Source organism: Paralichthys olivaceus, chromosome 8, assembly GCF_024713975.1.
Source record: "Paralichthys olivaceus isolate ysfri-2021 chromosome 8, ASM2471397v2, whole genome shotgun sequence".
Classification (NCBI taxonomy): Eukaryota; Metazoa; Chordata; class Actinopteri; order Pleuronectiformes; family Paralichthyidae; genus Paralichthys; species Paralichthys olivaceus.
Window position 1 is genome coordinate 25,463,575 of NC_091100.1, and position 21,652 is coordinate 25,485,226.

A 21,652-nucleotide genomic window follows, 5' to 3' on the forward strand; every position below is an offset into this window, starting at 1 on the left:
TATCCTAAAATGAGCGCTTTATATTTAAATACTTTATATTAACATCACTATGGCGGTTGCCATGTTTTTTACAATACCTTTTTGAGTTTTTCTGAAAACTGCCACAGGTTCTCTCATGTTTGGAAGAGGAGGGTGAGTTGAGGGGTATTCATCTGCAACATGCAACTTCACCACTAGATGTCAGTAAATGAAACACCCGGAACCTTAAACAGTGAGTGGCTTGTTGAGAGCTGCAACTTGTTCCACCAAATCTGGGATATATTGAACTTCGTTGTGCAGGCCAGAGATGCTCACTGGAGCAAGGTCCACATCTTCAAAAAAACATTTACCTACTTTGTTCAAAAACAACTTTTCATGTTGATCAGACATGTGCTCACCAACCAGCTAAATTGACTGTAGAGTTAGATAAACAGTCATATGGATAAATAATTATTTAATAAAATAAAACGGTATATGCGTACATTTAAAATAATTATGCATTAAATAGAGAAAAGAAAGAGGAGGGTTCTTATTGCCTATTGAAAATGTCACTACATTTGGACAATGAATTTGGTTTTATTACATTGTTGTGTCAAAGAGCTGGAGTTATAGAGCTAAAGATATATATTCTTTAAATCCCCCCCCCCCCCCCCCCCCCCCCCCCGCCATTGGGGTTACTTTTGCGTAAGTGGACGAAATTCAGTACACACCTTCGCCATGCCCAGACGCACAAAAATAAATCAGCCATTAAAGTTAGTATCATCTTTTCCAAAGTTTGAAGGATGTGGGCGTGGCTAGGTGGCAAAGGTTGTGTGATGGCGTTTGTGGTTTGAAAGCTTTATCATCATCGCAAGGTCATGAAACTTGGCACACACGTCCGCACTGACGACCTCGTACGTATGTAAAGGGTATTGTGCGTGGGTGGAGCTGCGTCAGGTTCCAAGTTGTGTCAGGTTCCGAGTTGCAAGTACTCGGGCCCGCTCAGTGCTGCTTGCAGCCCTAGTTTTTAATTTGGCATACTGTTTGCCATAAATGTACTGTAAATGTCATAATTCTCCTCTTTAAAATGTGAAGTAACATTTCAATATCAAATTTCACACAGATAATGGAATAATTGCATTAATATATAATCCTTAAAGGTGCAGTGTGTAAGATTTAGGTGAAAGGGATCTATCGGCAGAAATCCTCATGATATTTTCACTAGGTAGTCTAATCTAAATTGTATGAATTGTAGTTTTCTTTTTTTTAAGGGCCCTTTGTATTTAAATACTTTACATTTACATCGAGGGGACCCTCTCTATGGAGGCTGCCATGTTTTTTACATTAGTCCAGACTGGACAAACTAAACACCTTTTGAGTTTTTATGACAACTGAAGCTACCACAGGTTCTTTTTCATGTTTGGAAGGAGAGGGTGAGGTGAGGGGTGTTCAGCTGCAACATGCAACTTTAGCACTAGATATCACTAAATTCTACACACTGTTCACTGAGTTAAAAAGTGACTGAATGGATACAGTGGTAAAATAAGTGAATGAGTCAAAGATCGTGCTTGTTTTCAGTGGTCCAGGTTCTGCAGCTGCACGTCACTGGGAGAACTACTTCCACAGGAATAAGGGCGGGGCGAGTTTGAAGGAAGCCAATCTCAACCCTCCGTTTTCTACCATGTGACTCTAACCCCGGAATCACAACAACAGCTCCCACTTGTTGACAGTCGGCGGCAGAGAGCGGAGCGCGGCCCTGTCCTCTGCCTCTGGACTGTCACGATGTCGGCTCTGCTCCACGTGTCGCTGCCCTTCCTCTTCTGCGTGCTGGTGGCCAACACCGGCCTGTTCGACGGGGTGGCGGTGGACTTGTCTTACGATCATTACGCGGAGAGACGGGTGGAGTCTCTGCCGCCATTCCTGGCGATGCCGTGTAACTGTGTGGTGAACGTGTTGTACATCTGCATGGGTCTGTACTGGCTGAGGAGCAGAGAGGGGGAGGGGGAGCAGAGCCGCTACCTGAGACAAGTGTTCGCCCTCATGGCCATCCTGTACGCGCCTGTGCAGTGGACGCGCTTGGCGGTGCTGCGGCGCGCCCCCGCCGTGCTAGACCAGTGGTTCACGCTCCCGATCTTCGCGTGGGTTCCGGTGTGGATCGGCTTCATCGAGCGCGGCCCGGACAAGTGGCGCGCGTCTCACGCGGCCGCGCTAGAAGCGTGCTCGCTCCTCAGCTACGGCCTGACGCTGGTGCACGAGCTCGGCTTCGAGGTGGCGCTGGGCTGTCACGTGGCGCTCGCCGTGTTCATGGGAATGCGCGTGCAGCGGACGCACGGGGATCGTCGCACGGGCGCCTACCTGCAGCTGGCTGTGCTGTCGTGCGCGGGCTTCGTGCTGCTGAAGCTGCTGGATCACTGGCTCGCTCGGTACCGACTGTTCCAGCGCTTCACCGGACACTTCTGGTCCAAAGTGTGCGACGTGCTGCAGTTTCACTTCAGCTTCTGTTTCCTGAGCACACTGACGCACAGGGCGCAGGAGAGGAGCGCGGCGCGGAACCGCTGACGTTACTCATCCTAAAAGCATCATTCACCCGTCATTTCACTTTGCTGTCTGTCTGGGCCCCCAGCAACCGTTTCTATCTCTCTGTTAGGGAACAATCAAGCATCTTTCTATCTCTCTATTCTTGATCAATCAAGTATCTCTCTATCTATCCTTCTATTCTTGATCAATCAAGTATCTCTCTATCTTTCTATCTCTCTATTCTTGATCAATCAAGTATCTATCTATCTCTCTGTTCCGGATCAATCAAGTATCTATCTCTCTATTCTTTATCAATAAAGTATATATCTATCTCTCTGTTCAGGGTCGATCAAGTATCTATCCATCTATCTCTCTGTTCAGGATCTATCTCTCTATTCGAGATCACCCAAGTAACTATCTAGAAGCACTGGACTTAATACGCACAAACATCCTCACACTTGTACATATTCCATATGACAAATGTCACAATCAAATCATATTGTGAACAATTTATTATTAAGATCAATGATGATTGTTACTTTTATTATTGCTGCTAATGATTACATTTTATTGAATCTTCCCTGTTCCTTTATGATTATTATGTAAACTCCGCACTACAGTGTGATAAAGATTTGAAAAGAATAAATCAAATGAAAAAAAAGAAAACATCCTCCAGCAGACACTTTTCATTCATTGGGAGACCACTTCTAAAGTTCCACTGGAAAATGGCTGCAGGACAAACCAGAATCTCTGAAACTATAATCTTAGAGGATTTATTTATTGTTGAAATGTTAAAAATCATATAATCAGTCAATTCATGATCAAAATCATGACTAGTTGGAGTGATGTAGCACGTATAAAAGGGTCTGCTTTGAGTACTGGGTTAGCAGCAGCAGTTTACGGTTAATAACTTAGCTCAGAGTATTGAGGGGATTTCTTTCTCTAATATGCATTTAGGTGTTTAGCTAAATGTGCAAAAATAACTAAAATGTTTGTTGCAGATGCTGCCATAGCTTAAGTGTAATTAACTGTTCAATACCTCACCGGCCATTGTGTGGTTGTCAGTCAGTGGTATACAGCACAATATAAGCTGTGTGATGTCATTTCTGTAGCCAACAAAGTCTCTGAATGTATTCATAGCTTTGGCTGACAGTTCGTTACCATCTCTCTGTCTAATTAACTTTGTTTAGTCATCGCTGGAGGAGAGGGGCAGGGAGGAACTTGTTTATACATACTTGTATACATATATTTTATTAATAAATTTGAGATGATTCTTGGAACTGAGCTTTGACTTTGACAATTACTTGCACGTCTACTTGAGTTTGGAGATTGTGATCACCAGGGAGTCAGCCAAGAGTGAGTCAGGACGCTGGTCCACTGGCTCTGGTACTCGTGTCCATGGCACTTGTTACTCAGCTTTGTAGGTTTGTGGGCAATAGTAAATAGGTGTGCATGTTTACATGGACTGCAAGGGTGGTGTAATGATAAATGGTGCTTGATCAAGTTTGGTGAGCCACCTGAGCCAAAGAATACCAGGGGTGAAAGCCAGGGCCAGTCCAGCCATGTTCACAGATGAAGAATATGGGGACTGAGAAAAGGACAGCCTCCTGTGTTTACATGCTAATGGCTGCCACTTCATTGGTTTAAAACAGTCACGTATGATTATTACTGTCTGTATATTTGTTTTATGTAGATTGATGCCTCTACATTCACTCTTTGTTCAGTGTGGTCACGATGCGTCTCTGAACAGCCCCGGAGGTGTTATGTTTAATCAGATCACAATCTGTACTGTCACGTGGTCTATTTCTGTCTGTTTTCAATCCAATCACCTTACATGCATTTTAATGCAGGTGTAGAGGGGGGCTTGTTGAATACATCAGGCTTATGGGTACAGAGGAGCTCTATGGTCTCAACAGGGTCCCGGTGTGAAGACTTCATGACTTTTGGTAAAATGAACATTTCATGTGGCAAATCATTCACAAAATGTAACCAGAACATATTTTTCTTAACTTTTAGTTTTAAACAGTGGAAAAAAAAGAAATAGGGACTTGGACTATGATATATCATAAGGATAACATGCAAGTGTTTATGAAATGTCATTGTTGGGTTCTCCTCTTGAAATATACAACCCCCTCAGCCCTACAGCTCATGTTTAGTGATAGCAGTGAGCACGGGCTCTGACGGGGCTTTCCTGTTGGTCCAGAACAGGGCCAGGCCCGCCTCCCTGAAGTCCTGGTGGGAGCAGTAGATCAGAGGGTTCAGACTGCAGTCCAGGTATGACATCACCGATGACATTGTCCTTAACCAATCGGGTGCAGGCGACAGGTCCAGTCTTCCCAACAGGATCAGCTGATTGGTCAATGGAGAAAGAGAAAAACAGTGAGTGGAGGAGTGTTCAGTCTGTGGCTTTACCACATGTGCACCTGCAGATACAGCAGCTCCTGTGATGTTTCACCATGAGTGTAATCGTCACCTCAGACACAACAAAGGGAGTGTAGCAGAGCACGTAGGAGGCCACCAGCAGAGGAGTGACTGCAGACAGGTCTGCTTCATCGTCACTGAGAGACAGAGGAGACAAGATGGCTTTACTCACACACACACACACACACACACAAACAGAGCTTGCCAATTATAGCATAACATTATAAAGTGTCTATCACATAACATATCCCAGTTATTACCAAACAGGCATACAGGGTGAAAATCCACCAAGCCACAATGACTTTTAATTGTTTAAAAGTCATAAAGCTCTGTCTAAACTCTCAAATTGACAACAAAGACAATGTAAACAATCCCCAAAAGACTATAAATGACCAAAAAGGGCTTAAAGGACCCACAAAACTATTAAAAGGAATCTGAACATAACCACAAACCATAAAAACATGAGAAAGGAGAAAACAACCTCAAAAAGGCTCAAAACAACCATAAACAATGAATATTGGCACAAAAAAGTGTTGACAAAAAACTGTTAAAAGACAAACCAAATGCATATTTAATCCAAAGAAACACAAACTGACCAAGTATAGACACAAAACAATCACGTAGAGACTCAAAACAACCACAAAACTTCCAAAAAGAGATGCTAAACAACCACAAAGAGACATTATCACCACATTTATGGTACATACATCAGGTTAATATAAACAGGACTTATCCTTTAACATCTGTCCACTTCATGTTGCAAGGCTTTAACAACTCAATTACAGTTCTTGACTAAAATGTCTTCTGAGCAGTTTCTAGCTTGATCACTGGAAACAATCTTTAGTCAGGTGGTTCACCTGTTGCAGCTGGAGCCACAGCCTGTGGCACTCAGCAGGGAGCAGAACATGATGAGGAGGAAGGGGAGGAAGATACAGACGGAGAAAGCACAGAGAATGTAGACCAACATGTCTGAGTAGCTGCTCTCCCAGAAAACGGCACACAGCATCTCTGCACTGTCATACCTGGAGGAGAAAGAAGACATGATGGAGATGAACAGAGCAGAGAGTAGGAGGTGTTATTAGACAAGGTGGTATAAGACAGAGTGGTATCTGACATTAAAGTCACACATGAGTAAACCTTCAACTAACTGATATCCTCAATTCCCTGAATAAAGGTTATAAGATCTAATGTCAGTTTGACCTCACACTGGCACTGGTGTCACCATGATCAGTGCAGAGCAACAGGGTTTCTCATAGCAGAGGGTTTGCAAATGGAGATGTGATAAAGGCAGTCAATCAATCAGTCAATCAATTAATCATATTGTGTTTGTATAGCCCATATTCACAAATCATAATTTGTGTCATATAGGGTTTCCCAAGGTGCAACTTCCTCTGCCATGAACCCCTCAGAAAGAGTAAGGAAAAAACATATATATATACATATAGACATAGATGAAGGTAGCAGCAATGACAATTTTAATGATTGAGGTGATGTTGGCATATGTAGCTTGGTATACAATATAGCTAAGCAATCTAGTTTTAATCATAATCGACTATTATCCACTATTACTATTATGTAATCATTCCTCTGCCCTCTACTATCGAGGGAGGATGATCCAGAATGCCACAATTAGCCACTGGAAATGCTAACACCACTTTCTCACAGGATGTTATACTCTCGCCCAAGGGATATGTGATGACATCAGCAAATATTTAGGCTAAAAACATGGTGGAAACGATGTCATTTTGAGTTGAGTTTGAATGTTGGGGCCTGCGGACACTTGGATGACACCACACGAGCAGTATTGAGCATTTTCAGGGTTTTCTTTATGTTTAAAGTTGTAGTCCTCACTTACTTCAATTGTACTGTAAACGCTAAAGCAAAGTCTTTTACTTTAACCTTGTAGAATTTCATCTTCTGCTGTCACTTCAGACACCATCTCCACCACAAACCACTTTTTCATCTCATATCAATAACATACTTTATTCATGATCCTGACAATGTGTTTTGGGTGCTATGAGAAAAACAGCAAACGACAAACCTGATCCAGGCGTAGATGACAGGGACGCTTCCAAACACCAGTCCCGTCACCCAAGAGGCTGAGCACGCTGCCACCATGACAACAAAGAGAACACTTCCTGTGGAGGCCCTGCCGATCAGCCGCTGCACACAGAGGATAGCTGTAGATGAGAATAGAAAACCTCACACGGACTGCATCAGAGCAAACAACAACTGTTATAGCTGCTCTACTACACTGCTACATCAAGCATAAATTAGAACAACCTGAACTTAATCAACATTTCAATTGTCTGCTGCTTTTTGCTCCTGCAACATCTTGGCTCACCTCTATCTACATTAACAGATATGTTTTACATCTGAATTAAAAAATCTAAACAGTCCCTTTGAATGGAGAGCATGATCCAGTGGTCTCTATGAGTGTGTGCGTAGAGCGATGTGGTACCTATGCTCCCTATGGAGGAGGTGATGAAGGCAAACTTCAGCAGACTGACGACCTCGCACCATGGTGACCTCTGACCTCCTGTCAGCAGGGCCAGCAGGGAGCCGGAGATGATGAGAAGGGAGCAGCCTTCACAACACAGGGACTCATTATCAGAAATGTCAACTTCCTGAAAATCCTTGTGATCAATCTGCTACAATACTAGAATCAGTTGGAGTAACGAGGTACAGTGAGATACACCAAGGAAGAAAGTGACAACATATATTCCTGTACCACACGTGTGTTGGTGTCAGTGTGAGTTGTACCTAAATCTGACAAAGTGAGGCTGATGAAAGGAAGCCAATAACGGCAGCAGAACTGACCCTTGCACTGAAAGTGAAAGAGTTAGAATGAATGAGTTCACACTAAAATGAGTGATCACCCAAAACCAAAACCTCCAGGTTGTCTTTTAACTAACATTAATAAACAGCCTTACCATGACTTTAACAAGCAGAACAAGACAGTTTCCCACAATTCCCATGACCATCTCCAGTCCCAACATGGCCACCAGCAGCCACTTCTCTTCCTCTGGCCACAGATATTCCATGAACACGGTCCCATTCAACCATTCAGCCACTGAGAGACACAACAAAGCAGAGTTTATGATCAAGGAACTCTGTGTAAACCTGGGAGCTGGTAACTTTGGCTGAGGGTTTAACAAGATGGTCCTTATGGTCTGTGATGCCAGGAATAGAAATAGGGAACTGTTTTCACACATTGATGATAATAAGTAAACAATGCATTTTAAATATAATGATTAATGGCGACTTTTAGGAGGTGTAAAGTTACTCTTCTAGTTATAATACCTTGACTTAATCTTTAAATATTTTGGGATGTTAATTAAAAATGCCAGGCGTCTTTACTCTTGTTTCATTTTATTGAGTCATCGATTTCACAGTTGCATGTCATTTAATGTCTTCTGTTCTCATAATGTCCCACAGAACAAGAGTAAAATTAAAAAAGAATTAGATCTAAGTACTCAAAACAATATAACTGACAAAACAAATAAATGAAACACATTTGGAAATGGAAAGTGTGAAAAAAAATGAATCACTACATCTATCTATACAATTTAAAATACTGTTAAACAGTGGAAGAATAAAAAGCAAACCCACAACGGCACAGTAATGGATGGTGTGACACAAGAACAGAGCTGTGTTTTAGCTGACATTGGTGCAGTATATGATGTCACTATGATATCTCACCTTTGTCTTTGTCTTACAGTGTAAAGACTCACGGCAGTTTATTTTTGCATTGAAAGACAATGTCACAACAACATGTCAAAGTCAATCCAAAAAGATTTGATAAAATGTTTGTCTGAAAGAGCGACACTTACTTTTATAGTGAGCTGATAGTCCACAGCCTCCAACTGAGTAAAGGTGCCAGGTGTTTGTAGTGGAGAGCTCAGAGGGGAGTATCATCGAATCCATTTCCAATTAAAAAACACATGCTCCATTACCTTAACTTCAATGGCCTGATGCACACTGTGTGTGTGACTGTATTTTAGCTTCTACTATTCTACCACTTCCACCATATATAGCCATGAAGTGATGACTGAACTACAACACTGAGGAAAGATGCCCCTCTAACGAATCAAATTCGAATAAATTATAAGCCCTAAAATTGTAGCTGAAGCATGGAGTTATTTCTCTTCATCAGCTTTGTCGGCTCTATTTTAACAAAGTTACACCATTTAACTGGGCAGCTTTACAATGACAACCTGGTCAAATGTTTCTCTATAAATGTACAATTAATACATCTCTAGTTAAACAAATACCTACATTCATTGGAGAAGTGACTATTATGAAGGATAATTGCTTAAATTGATACTTTAGAAATATCTTAGGAGATGTTACTCTGTCACCTGTTTTGTGAGAGTGATCTTATTATTTGGAAAACTATAAATAGAGAGAATAACTTTAAACCAAGTCCTGAGCAAGTTTTCAAGAACTGTGATCAGTGACAGACGTGTTAATAATAAGATGGCTCTGAAAACAAAGAGATTTTGTTCAGTACAATGCGGACACAAATTTAAAGTGTTAAAATGTTTTTTTATAATTAAGGTCGTTTTGTTGTTGTTTTGATGTGGTGGCTGTAGCTCTGATCCAAACCTTAATCATATTATCTGGTTTTATTTTTTGTTTGTCCATTAGGATGCAATACACACACGTATTGTTTTGTTAATTAAAAGGAAACTCACACACACACACACACACACACACACACACACACACACACACACACACACACACACACACATAAACACACACACACACCTGATATATAAGGAGTTTATATATATATGAATATAATATGTGTAATTGTATGTATGTGTACAGAATACTGTGTATATTATTAGTATTGTTTGTTGATACAATTTGGGGAAAAATAAAATAAAAAAACAGGCAAACATAAGAAGTGTCGTGAAGCCGACCGTCCACTGACGTAACACGGTTTGTCACTTCCTGTTCACGCACGGTCCGTCCCTCAAATCGTCCGCTGTTCTGGTTCAGAAGGCCAAATAGCGACATTTCGGTGAGTTTCAACCCGTTTAAATGATTCCAACCACATTTGTTACACGCGTTCTTCACATCGCACATCAATTCCTCAGCGTTCGTGTCTGACCTCGTAGTGTTCGCAGTTACCCATAATTCACCTCACGCGACCTTTATGTAAAAGTCCTTGACAGTGTGTGAACTAACCCGGCTACCAGTCAGTGCTAGCTTAGCTTAGCAGCACCCCCTGACACTTCACCCAGTCAACACAAAGTCGACAGTTGTGTGGCACGTGTGCGGTGATGTCCAGCGGTTACAGGGGCTCAGTGTGTTTGTGTGTCGTAGCACGTTGTTGTGTAGCTGCACAATGTCCTTCAGCTGCAGCAGCGCTGGGTGTCTGTTACCTCAGGGTTAGCTCAGGTAGAGAGTCACGTTCGAGCAGCTCACAAACAGTAAAGTTCTCAAACACTAGTGTTTCTCTTTCACGGTGTTTATCAGTGACTGTGTGGACTGACAAAGAGAAGCTACACGCATCATCAAGAATGACGGGGGGCTGTTATTACATGTGTACACACACATGTACACAGGGTGGAGGAACGAGAAATCAAAGTTGACACGTTGCTTTGTTAGTATTGTGCATTTGTCAGATTGTTCAGATGATGTAGGACAACAGGGAGTTGTGAGGATTTATTTCATTTGATATGCATGGATCATTTCTTCAAATAATAAATATAAACGCTTAGAAAGCGTCGGTGCTGTCACTCAATGGCTCCTCTTTCATGTGTCTGGTTTCAGCTGCAAAGACGTCATGGCTGCAACACTGCGATTACTTTACAGTGTGTCGAGGCCAGGTAAGATCTCTCAGCATGTTTGGTTACATTAAGAACAGTTTGAGGCGATTCAGTGCAATCAAATCAAAGATAACAATCTCATCAAGCTACTGTGACTTTAAAAAACCATTTAAACCAGCAATAAATTATTCATAATTATATTTCACTTCAGTCTTTCCAGTTATTGTGGTATCCACACATCTTAATGGCCTGTTAGTACTTTTGTATCATCCACAGATGGTCAAAAACAAGAAGTTTTGTTTTTGTGGTTATTAAGATCCGATCGCATTCCTACGCAGTATATTTGATGTATAGTGAAGTGTTTTATACTATGTTTTACAGCAATATCTAACGAATATTTCTACCATAATGATTTTAATGTTCATACACTTTATTTTTACCTTCAGGCACTTTTGTGACCAGCCATAATCTTGTGAGGCCCTTCAGTGTTTCTGCACTAAGGGGAGGATTCAGTAAGTAGCGCTACAACACACACGCAGCTCATTGTGTTGGATTGTTGTCATTGATGTCTCTCCTTCTAAAAGGCTGTCTGGTATCTGGTATCTTACAACTAACTCACTTTTTTACCAGGTTAGCTGGGTTTCAGTTGTGTTTCTCAGATTTATTTTAACAGCTTGGTGATGGCAGGTCGGACCTGGTTAGGTCACATTCATGAGCAGTGGTCAATTTTCACACTAAAGAAGAGCAACTGTGTTTCATATGTGGACCAGTCATGTTAACAGGGAACAAGTAGCATTTGTATTATACAATTAAAAACAGACTGCTGAAGATGATTGTAAAAACATGCAAAGCATTAAAACTTGTGTGGTTTTGGAACATCATCAAAAGAAGGACTTGAGCATCCCTAAAGGTTTATGGTTATCTATGGGGTAAAACATGAGACCTCTGTGGACCATGAACAAGTGAAAAAGAGTTAAGACAGATTAATGAAAGGGATGTAATTCTTGCCATCGATGTAATTTCTTTGATATCGCTCACTCACTCACACCACCACCTTCACTTGATTGTGTGTGCAGAGTATGTGAATGCCCAGGAGATTCCTACAGACATGAAGTCCATCACAGACCGAGCTGCTCAGACGCTGCTGTGGACCGAGCTGTTCAGAGGTCAGAGGACGCACTCACACGCTAATAACAAATGTGATACAAAGATATGTAGAATTGCTCAACTGTTTTACAGACTCAGTCACAGAGGGACTTGTATACTTTATCAGAAATAGTGAACTGATGGTACAGTTCTGTCAGACATTTGTCTTTGCTCCTTGTCTTTCCTGTCATTTCAGGATTATGATGATGTGTTTTGCTGTTGCATGCTCTTGTTATTTCATGAAGTACATTTTCATGAGGAGATTATGTGTGTCTTTGATTAAAACACAGCTTAGATGCAGTATGACGTAGACGGAACATTTTACATATTGGATGATAAAACATCACAGCACAGTCATGACGCAGCACTCCCTCATACATGATGCTTTATAGCTCGGGGATCTACGTAACAACCAATCTCGGGTTCCCGCTCAGGGACACACCATAGCCAGCTCTCAGACAAAGCTACCAGAGCGCTGTCTGTCACGGCTGACTTCATATTGAAATGAACTCACTTTGTCAGCTTCCTCCTCTCTTCATGTTTCTCTGGTTTGTGTCGCTGTAAGTAAATAACATCTTGTCATAGTGAACAGGGTGATTCCACACCACAATAACTACTATCTCCTCCATGTTAACGTACGAAGTCAGTCAGGACCTGTATTGGTATAAAGGTGATTTTGTTGGCTGGTGCCTGTGCAGTTTAACTTTTCTCTACAGAACCACAATGCAGTTCAGCTACACACGATGACACCACATTCAAATTGAAAAGGCAGTGAAGTCTCCAACGCATTTGTGTGAATGCTCCTGAAGTGAAAGTATCGTGTTGATAACAGCTGTTTGATCACTGTCTGCGATGTAGAGGAGTCAGAGACAAACAGTTACCTGATAACTCATAATTGGGATATTGATAACCAGGATATGTTTTGACAGGGACTAGTGTGCACGGAACAAAATCTGCTGAAACAGCCGTGCTGCTGCATCCATCAGTTGTCCGTCCTTCCGGCCTGAATGATTGTGTTGTGTTGTCAGGTCTGGGCATGACGATGAGCTACCTGTTCAGAGAGCCTGCCACCATCAACTACCCGTTTGAGAAGGGTCCGCTGTCACCTCGCTTCAGAGGAGAGCACGCCCTGCGCAGGTGAGAGTGAGCGCTCAACAGTCACCCAGGGAAACGTGTAGTCTGACAGACTTTATGAATATACGTGGTGTTGTCAATCCAATGGAGTAAAAATTCACAAACACAAACAACAGGAGCAGCTGATCACACAGGATTATCTGTTTTTAACAGTATATAAGATCATCTCATTAACTGACTTACAATTTCACAACACATGAAATTGATGTGGCTCACAGTTTGTGCCACTTTTCATGTGAACAGCTGAAGCTAACTGTGAATATCCTCCAGGAGTAACTGAACAGTGGCTGTTCAGATCAACTATAAACACTTCATTTCTAAGTATCAGAAAACATCTCAAGTCAACACATTTTTTGGTGCAGAACCAAAACCTCACACTTTGATTCACTGCTTCTTTTTCTCATTCCACCAAAACAAGGACATTTGGCCTCGTGCAGTTCGTACAAACAGATTTGTTGTTGAGTTGTGCGTACGAGTGATTTAGGAGAACGTGTTCACCATCCCCTAAACACAGTTCTCGAATTAACCGGCACGAGTTATAGTCAGCTTTTATTATAGTTTTTCACTAATCAAATGCACATTTCATTACTTTGGAGCTATATTGAATACATTTATAAATTACACCTCATAATCATGTTGAAATTATTCTTTTTAACTTTACCCATGATATGGTGTGTACGGGTAATGTTCATCATGTCTGCACACGTCATTTACACACTTATCTAACGATGTAATAGTTTGTTTTTAACGTGTCATCTTCTTACAAACTCACCGTATGAACAAACAAATGAAGGAGAAATTACTGTCATTACATACGTTTCTTGTAATGATGTTTTAGAGACTCTTGCCTTAAAGGGGCTTTCAGATGGTGAGCGGCTGCTGCCTCCTCTGTCTTCACTGTGAATCCTGGTGGTTTTAAGCAGCTGATGGGATATACATGTACAGTATCAACCAATAATGGTGGATCAAACCTGCTGCTGCCCATCAAAGTACAATATACTGATAGTGACCTGTGGCAGCCGCATCACTAACCACTTCCTGTCTTAAAGCACCTGTAATTCCACATTTGGCTTAAACAGACATTTTCTTGTTCGAGAATCCCTGAGGTGCAGTAAAGCTTAACAAAGTCTATGTGATGATGTTACACCAGGTATCCTTCAGGAGAGGAACGCTGTATCGCCTGCAAGCTGTGTGAGGCTATCTGCCCTGCCCAGGTACACACACACACAGACACGCTTCAAAAGAACATCTACTCGTTGTGTCCTGATTGCAGCATGGCCTTCATTTGATGTCAGTTGTCTGTAGATATATAGATTTATTATTAATCTAAATACCAACAAGTGAAGCAATGAGGACTGTCAATGTCTGTATTTAACCCCAACGTTGTATGTGTGTTTGTATGTGTGCGTGTCCAGGCTATCACAATTGAAGCTGAGTCTCGCGCTGACGGCAGCAGGAGGACGACTCGCTACGACATCGACATGACCAAATGCATCTATTGTGGCTTTTGTCAGGAGGCGTGTCCTGTGGACGCCATCGTAGAGGTGCGTCTTTGATCCTGTGCTAACACAACGACACAAACTCATCTCCTCAGCTTGTTCAGACATACTGTCGGTGTTTGACTGCCTCGAATGGACATTTTGGAGCCTCTGTTGGAGGAGTGTGCAGATGAAGCTGCATGTGTGACGAGCCATTTTGATTTCAGTGCTCTTACTGAATCACAGCAAAATTGAGGTTGTCAATCCCTCTTCTGTATGTGTGAGTTACCCTGCAACACTCTCAACTAAAAGACACTGTCTCCCTGCACCCAGGGTCTGTCAAGTGTTTAATGCAGCTGCATTTTCTGTTTGACTAGTAAATCTCTGATGGATAAATGTTTGGACTAAATTAGTCATGTGATAACACTGCTGATGAAAACTGTAACCTTACATTAAGAGGTCTTTGTGGAATGTGGATGACTATCACTTGCTGCTGGTCTGCTGCGAGCTATCAGTAGGGTAATTGATTAACTATTAACTGCGTGATTAACTAGCAACAGATACATGCTTAAAAGGAAAAGTCTCTGAAGGAGGAGGATAAATCCTCTGCAATAAGGAAGTCCTGTGAGAACTAGAGATGTTGAGATAACAGAGCTGTACGAGGCTGGCTGTGCAGATGATTCTGTGTTCCCATTGGAAAGATTACTTTTTTAACAACACTTTACTGGTGCTCCTCTTCTTTCTGACCTTTCTCTCTCTTTCTTTTTTGTGCAGGGCCCTAACTTTGAGTTTTCCACTGAAACCCATGAAGAGCTGCTCTACAACAAGGAGAAGCTCCTCAACAATGGAGACAAGTGGGAAGCAGAGATAGCTGCCAACATAAAAGCAGACTACCTTTATCGATAGTCACCAGAGTTACCGCACACAGTGTACAGATGCCACATAACCTCTCTGACACACGCACACACTGTACGTCCATACTGTACATATTGTAAGAAGCCAGACTCAGCTGTAGTGGATGTGCTTCAGGGTTGGATTTGTGTTTCATGATGGATCCTTTGTTTTCAACTTCACATTCTGACATGATTATCATACTTTGACATGTTTTTGATTTTTTTCCATGGCATCGCATATTTATTATGGAATGACAGGTATCCCCTGGTCAGTGCGACAGCATGGACCAGTGTTTGTCTTTATTGTCCCACTGGCCTCACAGACGTAAACACTGAGACATTCTGTGACACTGAAAGCAGACTTCATCCTGGTTTGATTCTTATGTCCAACATAAGTGTACATGGATTATTGTTATTATCTCGGGTGTCAGTGATTAGTTTTATGGTCTTCATACTGTATCCACCCTGACTCAAATAAAATTCTGGGAGAAACAATTAATGATTTTCCTTTTTTTTCTCCGAAGCTCACTTGAACACTTGAATGTGATCAGTGTGATAAGATTAAAGAAATCACAGATGTGTGCTTTGTTGACAAAGGTTATGGTGGATGAATGAGTCAAGAATAAGATTTTCACCCAGGAGACAGGTTTCAGTTCATTTGTTATTCAGCAAATAGAATAGTTTGCAAATGCTATTGTATTAAATCGGCTACAGTAATGACAAGTGAACATTATCAGGATTATTTTATTTTGGAGAGTTTCTCTTTAATTTTGAACTTCACCTTGTGAGATTGGCTCATATTGCCAGAGATGGATTGGATTCACTAATATTCCATCTTTCCAGCCTCAATTTGTAGAATCAGTTGGTTGTAATCTTATTTGAAAGCAATTTGTTGAAGATTGTATCAGGCTTCCTTATTGTAATTCTTTATTATCAGGAGGTCCCAGGAAGTCTGTGAAAAGCCTCCAGTTGGTCCAAAAAGCTGCAGCACGAGTGCTGACAGGAAGTAGAAAGAGAGATCATATTACTTCTGTCTTAGCTTCTCTACATTGGCTCCCTGTAAAATTCAGAATATTCAATTCAATTTTATTTGTATAGTCCCAAATCTTAATATACATCATCTCAGTAAAGAAAAAAGTTCTGGTTTCTTTTTTATCTCTTTAAACCAATCAGTTGTGTTGTTGAAGCTAAGCTCAGGATGCACTTTACATAGAAGGTCAAGACCGTAAAATCTTTTTTAATATAGAGAAACCCAACAGTTCCCACAATCAGCAGCACTGTGGAGAGAAAAAACTCTTTTGAATAGAATTCTAGATCCTGCTCCTCACATACAAAGCCCTTAACAACCAAGCCCCTTCATATATTAATGAGGTCATAACACCGTAATGTCCCAAGAGATCAGAGAGGAACAGGAGGTAGAATGTTCAGCTACCAGGCTCCTCTCCTGTGGAACCAGCTTCAATTCTGGGTTCAGGAGGCAGACACCATCTCTAAAACTAATCCCTCATCCACTACTTTTAGTTTTAGTAAGTAAGCTTTCGTTATGAAATGCACCAATAAATCAATCAAATTGTATTTGTATAGCCCATATTCACAAATCACAATTTGTCTCATAAGGCTGTGACATCCTCTGTCCTTAACCCTCAACAAGAGTAAGGAAAAACTACCCAAAAAAACACAACTGTTGCAAAATTCGTGTCCAGGTCTGGACTGGTAATCTGGCTTCCGGGCATTTTCCCATCAGTCTGACGTCCCTGTGGGCTAACATACTTTGTTTTGGTTTGTCGTGTCAGATGTTGTGGTTCAGGGCCAAAAGTCTGTGGATGAAGGAGTGCATTCAACATCAAAATGGTCGAACAGGTCGAACCAAAGAGCAATGGTCATGTTATAAATCCTGCTACAGCTATAACTTCAAACTGTAGTTACTTCAATTAAGTATTGCCATCTTTAGCTAATTACTAACAATTAAAGAAAACATGTCCTCCACAGCATTCTTACAGTATCAATTACCTGGTAAATAACACGCTGAGTTTCCATCAACCATATTTGTTTATTACCAGATTATTGCACGCAGGTTTCTAGATGTATAGAGGAACAAAACATTGAAATGAAGTGAGAACCAGAAATGATGGGATAAAAGTTATCCTGTGAGTATCCATCACTCTACCTTTCGCTCAAAAGCACATACACACACAGTGTGTGGAATGATCTGTACAATAATTATTCATACCTGCTTCACATGCCACTTTAAGTTACAACTGTGAAATCAAAATGCACATCTACACACACAAGATACATGTGAGGGTGACTAGATGTCAAAGAATGCAAAGTGTGTCGTTTGTCGGGCCAGAAGCACATATAAAACACCAGTAGCACAGATTTAAATAAAGCACCATCTCGTAAAAGCCTGGTGTCTTACTGCAAAGTCGTCCTCCAAACTGAAGTGCAAAAATAAAGAATTTACATGACGAGCCCCAGAGGAGTGTTTTTCCCTCAATTGCCCGAAAGCAACAGATATCACTGTCTTTCTCTCTTCATGTCTCTCTCTCTCTCTCTCACTCACTCACACACACACACCAGCTGCTATAAAAATGTAAATAAATAAATATAAAGGTAAGTAAATCTTTATTCATTTTATAAATATTCCCCTAGCTAATGTTAATCTATTAAATAGAATGAAAAACAGTGCTGTGTTCACCTACCTGCAGTCACACTGTGCTGGCAGAGAACCACATTCACATCCATCATTTTCTGTTCATGCCGTACAGAACCTGGGTTTACCAGTGCAGTGTTCAGCATTGCGATCAGTAGTGGGCCTGCAGCGAGACACTGCCAGGGCTGCCATGCAAAACAAAAGCAGTTTTCATTTCTACTTCACTTCCTCCATAAAGGGAGGGACAATGGATTACAAAATTTACTTCACACACCACTGTAAAAAAGTTCTATAGAGATTAAAGGAAAATCCCTGTTTATTAGCTTGACTAGTTACAATAAACTCAGGTCTTATTTTTGTCATTTGAGCCAACATCCCTATCAATAACATTGCTGTGAAGTGCCGTACATCAAATCTGACAGGGCAAGAAGCATGAGTGGACAGACAACCACTTAAACTGAACCAACAGTGCACACAAGAGTGCAAACAAATGTTACACACACAAGGTAAAAAATTGTATTTTTCTCTTCAGTCCATCTGTCTTATTTTGAATCCCTGTTCACATGATGAGCACAAAGTTCTTAAAGCGCAATGTTCATTCTAAAGATGGCTACAAATTCAAAAATAAGACCACCTGCTGGCCAATCACAAGGCCCGAACCATTGTTGTTGTCTAACCGTGGTAGCGGAGGCAAGGAGGGCGGTCCATTGGAGATGGGAAGTTGCCAGCCATTGGTACGTAAAGAGGTGCTGGGCCTGGGTCTTCCAGATGTTGAGTTCAGGACTCCCTCGGTTGGCTCTGGAGACTTGGTACAGTCCATGGGTTCTGTTAGACATACACTCTCCTCACCCTCCTCCTCTTCCTCCTCCAGCCGCTCCAGAGACACCATGTCTAGCTCAACAGGAAGACCTGAGTCCTCTTCTAATCTCTCCTCCTCCTTTAATAACGCTCTCTTCTCATTTACATTTATAAACTCTACCTGCAACCTTTCAACCACGTTCTCCAACAGCTCTGTCTCTTTATACTGGTTGTCCTCCACCATTCCTCCTTTATTTGCCGCCAATCTGATGTCTTCGTCTTCTTCCTCCTCCTTACCCTCAGCATCTCTTGTCAAGGCTACAGTCCGGCCAAGTTCTGGGGTACAGGGGAGAGACTGGCACCTCCTGTGCGGCGCTCGCATTCTCTGTGTCCCCCTAAGGTGTGGGGAGGCACATGGGTCACGAAGTGCTGGGAGTGTGAAGGTCAGGGAGATAACGGACTTGCTGGGTGTGTCTAAGAGTTTACACCGCCCCCCATTCAGATCCTGCCTCAGGGAGAAGGGGTTGACCCTCACAGGAGTCCCGAGGAGAGGAGGGGTCAAGGTAGATGGGGGTAACATGTCTGACTGGCTCCTTGCCAAGCCTAGTCGTTGCTGGCTGCGGTCGCCGGGGTGACAAGGAGAGCTGCGGCGCCGGTATGGGCTGACATCTGCCACCACTGGCTCTGAGCAAAGGAAGGAGATAGAAAGAAATGAAAAATGTGACCCGACAAAACAGCTAAAACATACAAATGACGTATGCTGCCGACAGTGCTCGTTGGTTGGCAAGTGTTAGAATGGATTCTGCAGTAAGGATAAGATGAACTACCCACAACTATTTCTGGGTTAACCCAAACCAATAACATTTTCTTCTACCAGATCTAAGAGAATTCAGTGTGTGGTTTAAAGTGCTGATAAGGAGGAGGTCTTTGAATTATTGCATATTTACAAAACTAGCCAAATGAAATGCTACATACTTGGGGTTAAAGGTTTTTTTTCCTATTCCTGACGACCACTCAAAGCACTTTACACTATGAGTCCCATTCACACACATTCATACAGTGTGGAATAACTGACATTCTGATTAGTGGACGACCTGCTCTACCTCCTGAGCCACAGCCGCCCCAATTCAACCCTAATCTGTGTGTGAGTCAACCGTGAAGTACAACAACTTGTTACCGATGGGCAAAGCAGTCAACTACACCAGGTTTTCCAGTGTGTCCAGAAAAAGTTAGTTTGGAAATGTATTCCACTAAAACAGTATCAGCTGATGTTATTTCTGAATCTCAATATTAATTCGACGTATTTATGAAACTGCTCATTTTCTGAAATTAAAGTGAATTGATCATCCAATGAGAGTAGAAACTTCAACACAATGGTACGTTTCTGGGCTTTTATGTTGCTAAAACCGTGCTCCTGTAGTGTACATTGCTGTAAAACATGATTACATTTAATGACTTCTTTTTAATAATTATCTTAGCCTTTCACCCACCTAGTGCAATGAGCTTCTCTCTCTCTTCTTCTATCTCCATGCTCTCCAGTGTGAAGACTATGTCAGCGAATGTGGGGCGCTTCACTGCACTCATCTGAAAACAACACAGGGGAAAACATCAACATGCTGTATCTGAGGATGACGTGGCAACTGAAACAATGTGAGTGTTTGTGTGTGTACCTACATTACAGCAGGTGACAGCCAGGCTTAAGAAGTCAGGTGGACAATCCCCAACCATGTTCTCAAATGCATCCACATCCAGACCGAAGTCCTACACACACACACACACACACACACACAGCTGCCCTGTCACAAGATCTCTAATGTAGAAGTGTGAGCTATGAACCTTCCATTAATCCCTGAGTTCATCTTGAACCTGGCTCTGTTTTAATGGAGCCACTGTGTTGATGGGACATCCACAAGATAGATTCCATTCAAATGAATGAGAGGGCAGAATTTGTTAAACCGGGCTACAGGCAGTATTACAAGCACAAAGGGTCATTTCATTAACTAAAAACTGGCATGGGGCCATGACAATAATTTCACTTGTGGTGAATGCACCACTCATTAGATCTGTCAATGAGAAGATCGGCAATGAGGTTCTCCCCCAGCACCAGCTCTTATTGTTCATAGCTTCCATTTACCTAAGGTCACAGTGATGTTTAATTCATTTAAAGTGTGAATATTGAAACAGCCTCCCAAAACAGATGCACAGCAGGAGATCAAAGTTATCACTCAGTGCTGGGAGAAATAATGGCTCACTGTCAAATAAAAACGTTCATCATTCAAAAGCTTGAATCTTAAATTAAAGATATGAATGTGCTTTTATTTAAAGTGTTGTATGGATGTCTAATTTACTACTATAAATGTAATTGCTATAATCAAGGGAATAATTGAAAACGTAAGCATTGCAATATGGGGTCCCTATAACTCTCTGATCTATCGGTCCATCAGGTCAGAGGCAAACCGTGCTCCTGACAGACTATCACACTGGTCCCTCTAAACTTTAGTGTAGAACTTCAGCTTGATGGAAAAGTATGTTTGCCTCAGTGTGGACTCAGTTTTTAGCATTTGATAACTGTATCCCAAACAGCCCTGGCTGTGTTAGTTACACATACTATTTTTCTGAAAATGTCTGCAGAGGTCTCCATATTTCACCACTTGTTTGTTAAAAATGTAAACATAGCTGATGTAGCCCTCATGGTCCACAATAATGTATGCACTCTGTACCTTAGAGGTGAGGTCTCTGTGGAATATGCCCTTGCTATGCAGGTACTGCAGTCCTCGGGCAATATCCAGAGACAGACCGATCCTGACGCCCCACGACAGGTACAGGTCACTGTCCAACAGCTGCTCCAGGTTCCCTCCATTTATATACTAC

General features: G+C 41.8%; 4 protein-coding genes across 4 annotated transcripts; 2 read left to right on the plus strand and 2 right to left on the minus strand.

The window, feature by feature from the left end:
* Positions 1-1,648: 1,648 nt before the first annotated feature.
* On the plus strand, positions 1,649-3,141 carry tmem187 (transmembrane protein 187). The gene has a single exon (XM_020083888.2). It carries the CDS (start codon positions 1,741-1,743, stop codon positions 2,515-2,517), a length of 777 nt encoding a protein of 258 aa, XP_019939447.2. The 5' UTR covers positions 1,649-1,740; the 3' UTR covers positions 2,518-3,141.
* Positions 3,142-3,639: 498 nt separating this feature from the next.
* Positions 3,640-8,327, minus strand: LOC109627308 (pinopsin). Its single transcript, XM_069530695.1, has 7 exons — positions 7,830-8,327; positions 7,660-7,723; positions 7,358-7,519; positions 6,938-7,076; positions 5,754-5,918; positions 4,949-5,033; positions 3,640-4,824 (listed from the first exon to the last, which is right to left on the minus strand). The coding sequence occupies exons 1-7, from the start codon at positions 8,109-8,111 to the stop codon at positions 4,615-4,617; spliced, it is 1,107 nt and encodes a 368-aa protein (XP_069386796.1). The 5' UTR covers positions 8,112-8,327; the 3' UTR covers positions 3,640-4,614.
* A 1,496-nt stretch (positions 8,328-9,823) lies between these two features.
* On the plus strand, positions 9,824-15,825 carry ndufs8a (NADH:ubiquinone oxidoreductase core subunit S8a). The gene is made up of 8 exons (XM_020107981.2): positions 9,824-9,928; positions 10,684-10,739; positions 11,126-11,191; positions 11,756-11,845; positions 12,854-12,962; positions 14,110-14,173; positions 14,375-14,503; positions 15,212-15,825. The coding sequence occupies exons 2-8, from the start codon at positions 10,697-10,699 to the stop codon at positions 15,341-15,343; spliced, it is 633 nt and encodes a 210-aa protein (XP_019963540.1). The 5' UTR covers positions 9,824-9,928; positions 10,684-10,696; the 3' UTR covers positions 15,344-15,825.
* LOC138411141 (uncharacterized) lies at positions 15,540-21,652 on the minus strand. The gene is made up of 4 exons (XM_069530096.1): positions 21,502-21,652; positions 20,456-20,542; positions 20,272-20,365; positions 15,540-19,465 (listed from the first exon to the last, which is right to left on the minus strand). Exons 2-4 carry the CDS (start codon positions 20,507-20,509, stop codon positions 18,594-18,596), a joined length of 1,020 nt encoding a protein of 339 aa, XP_069386197.1. The 5' UTR covers positions 20,510-20,542; positions 21,502-21,652; the 3' UTR covers positions 15,540-18,593.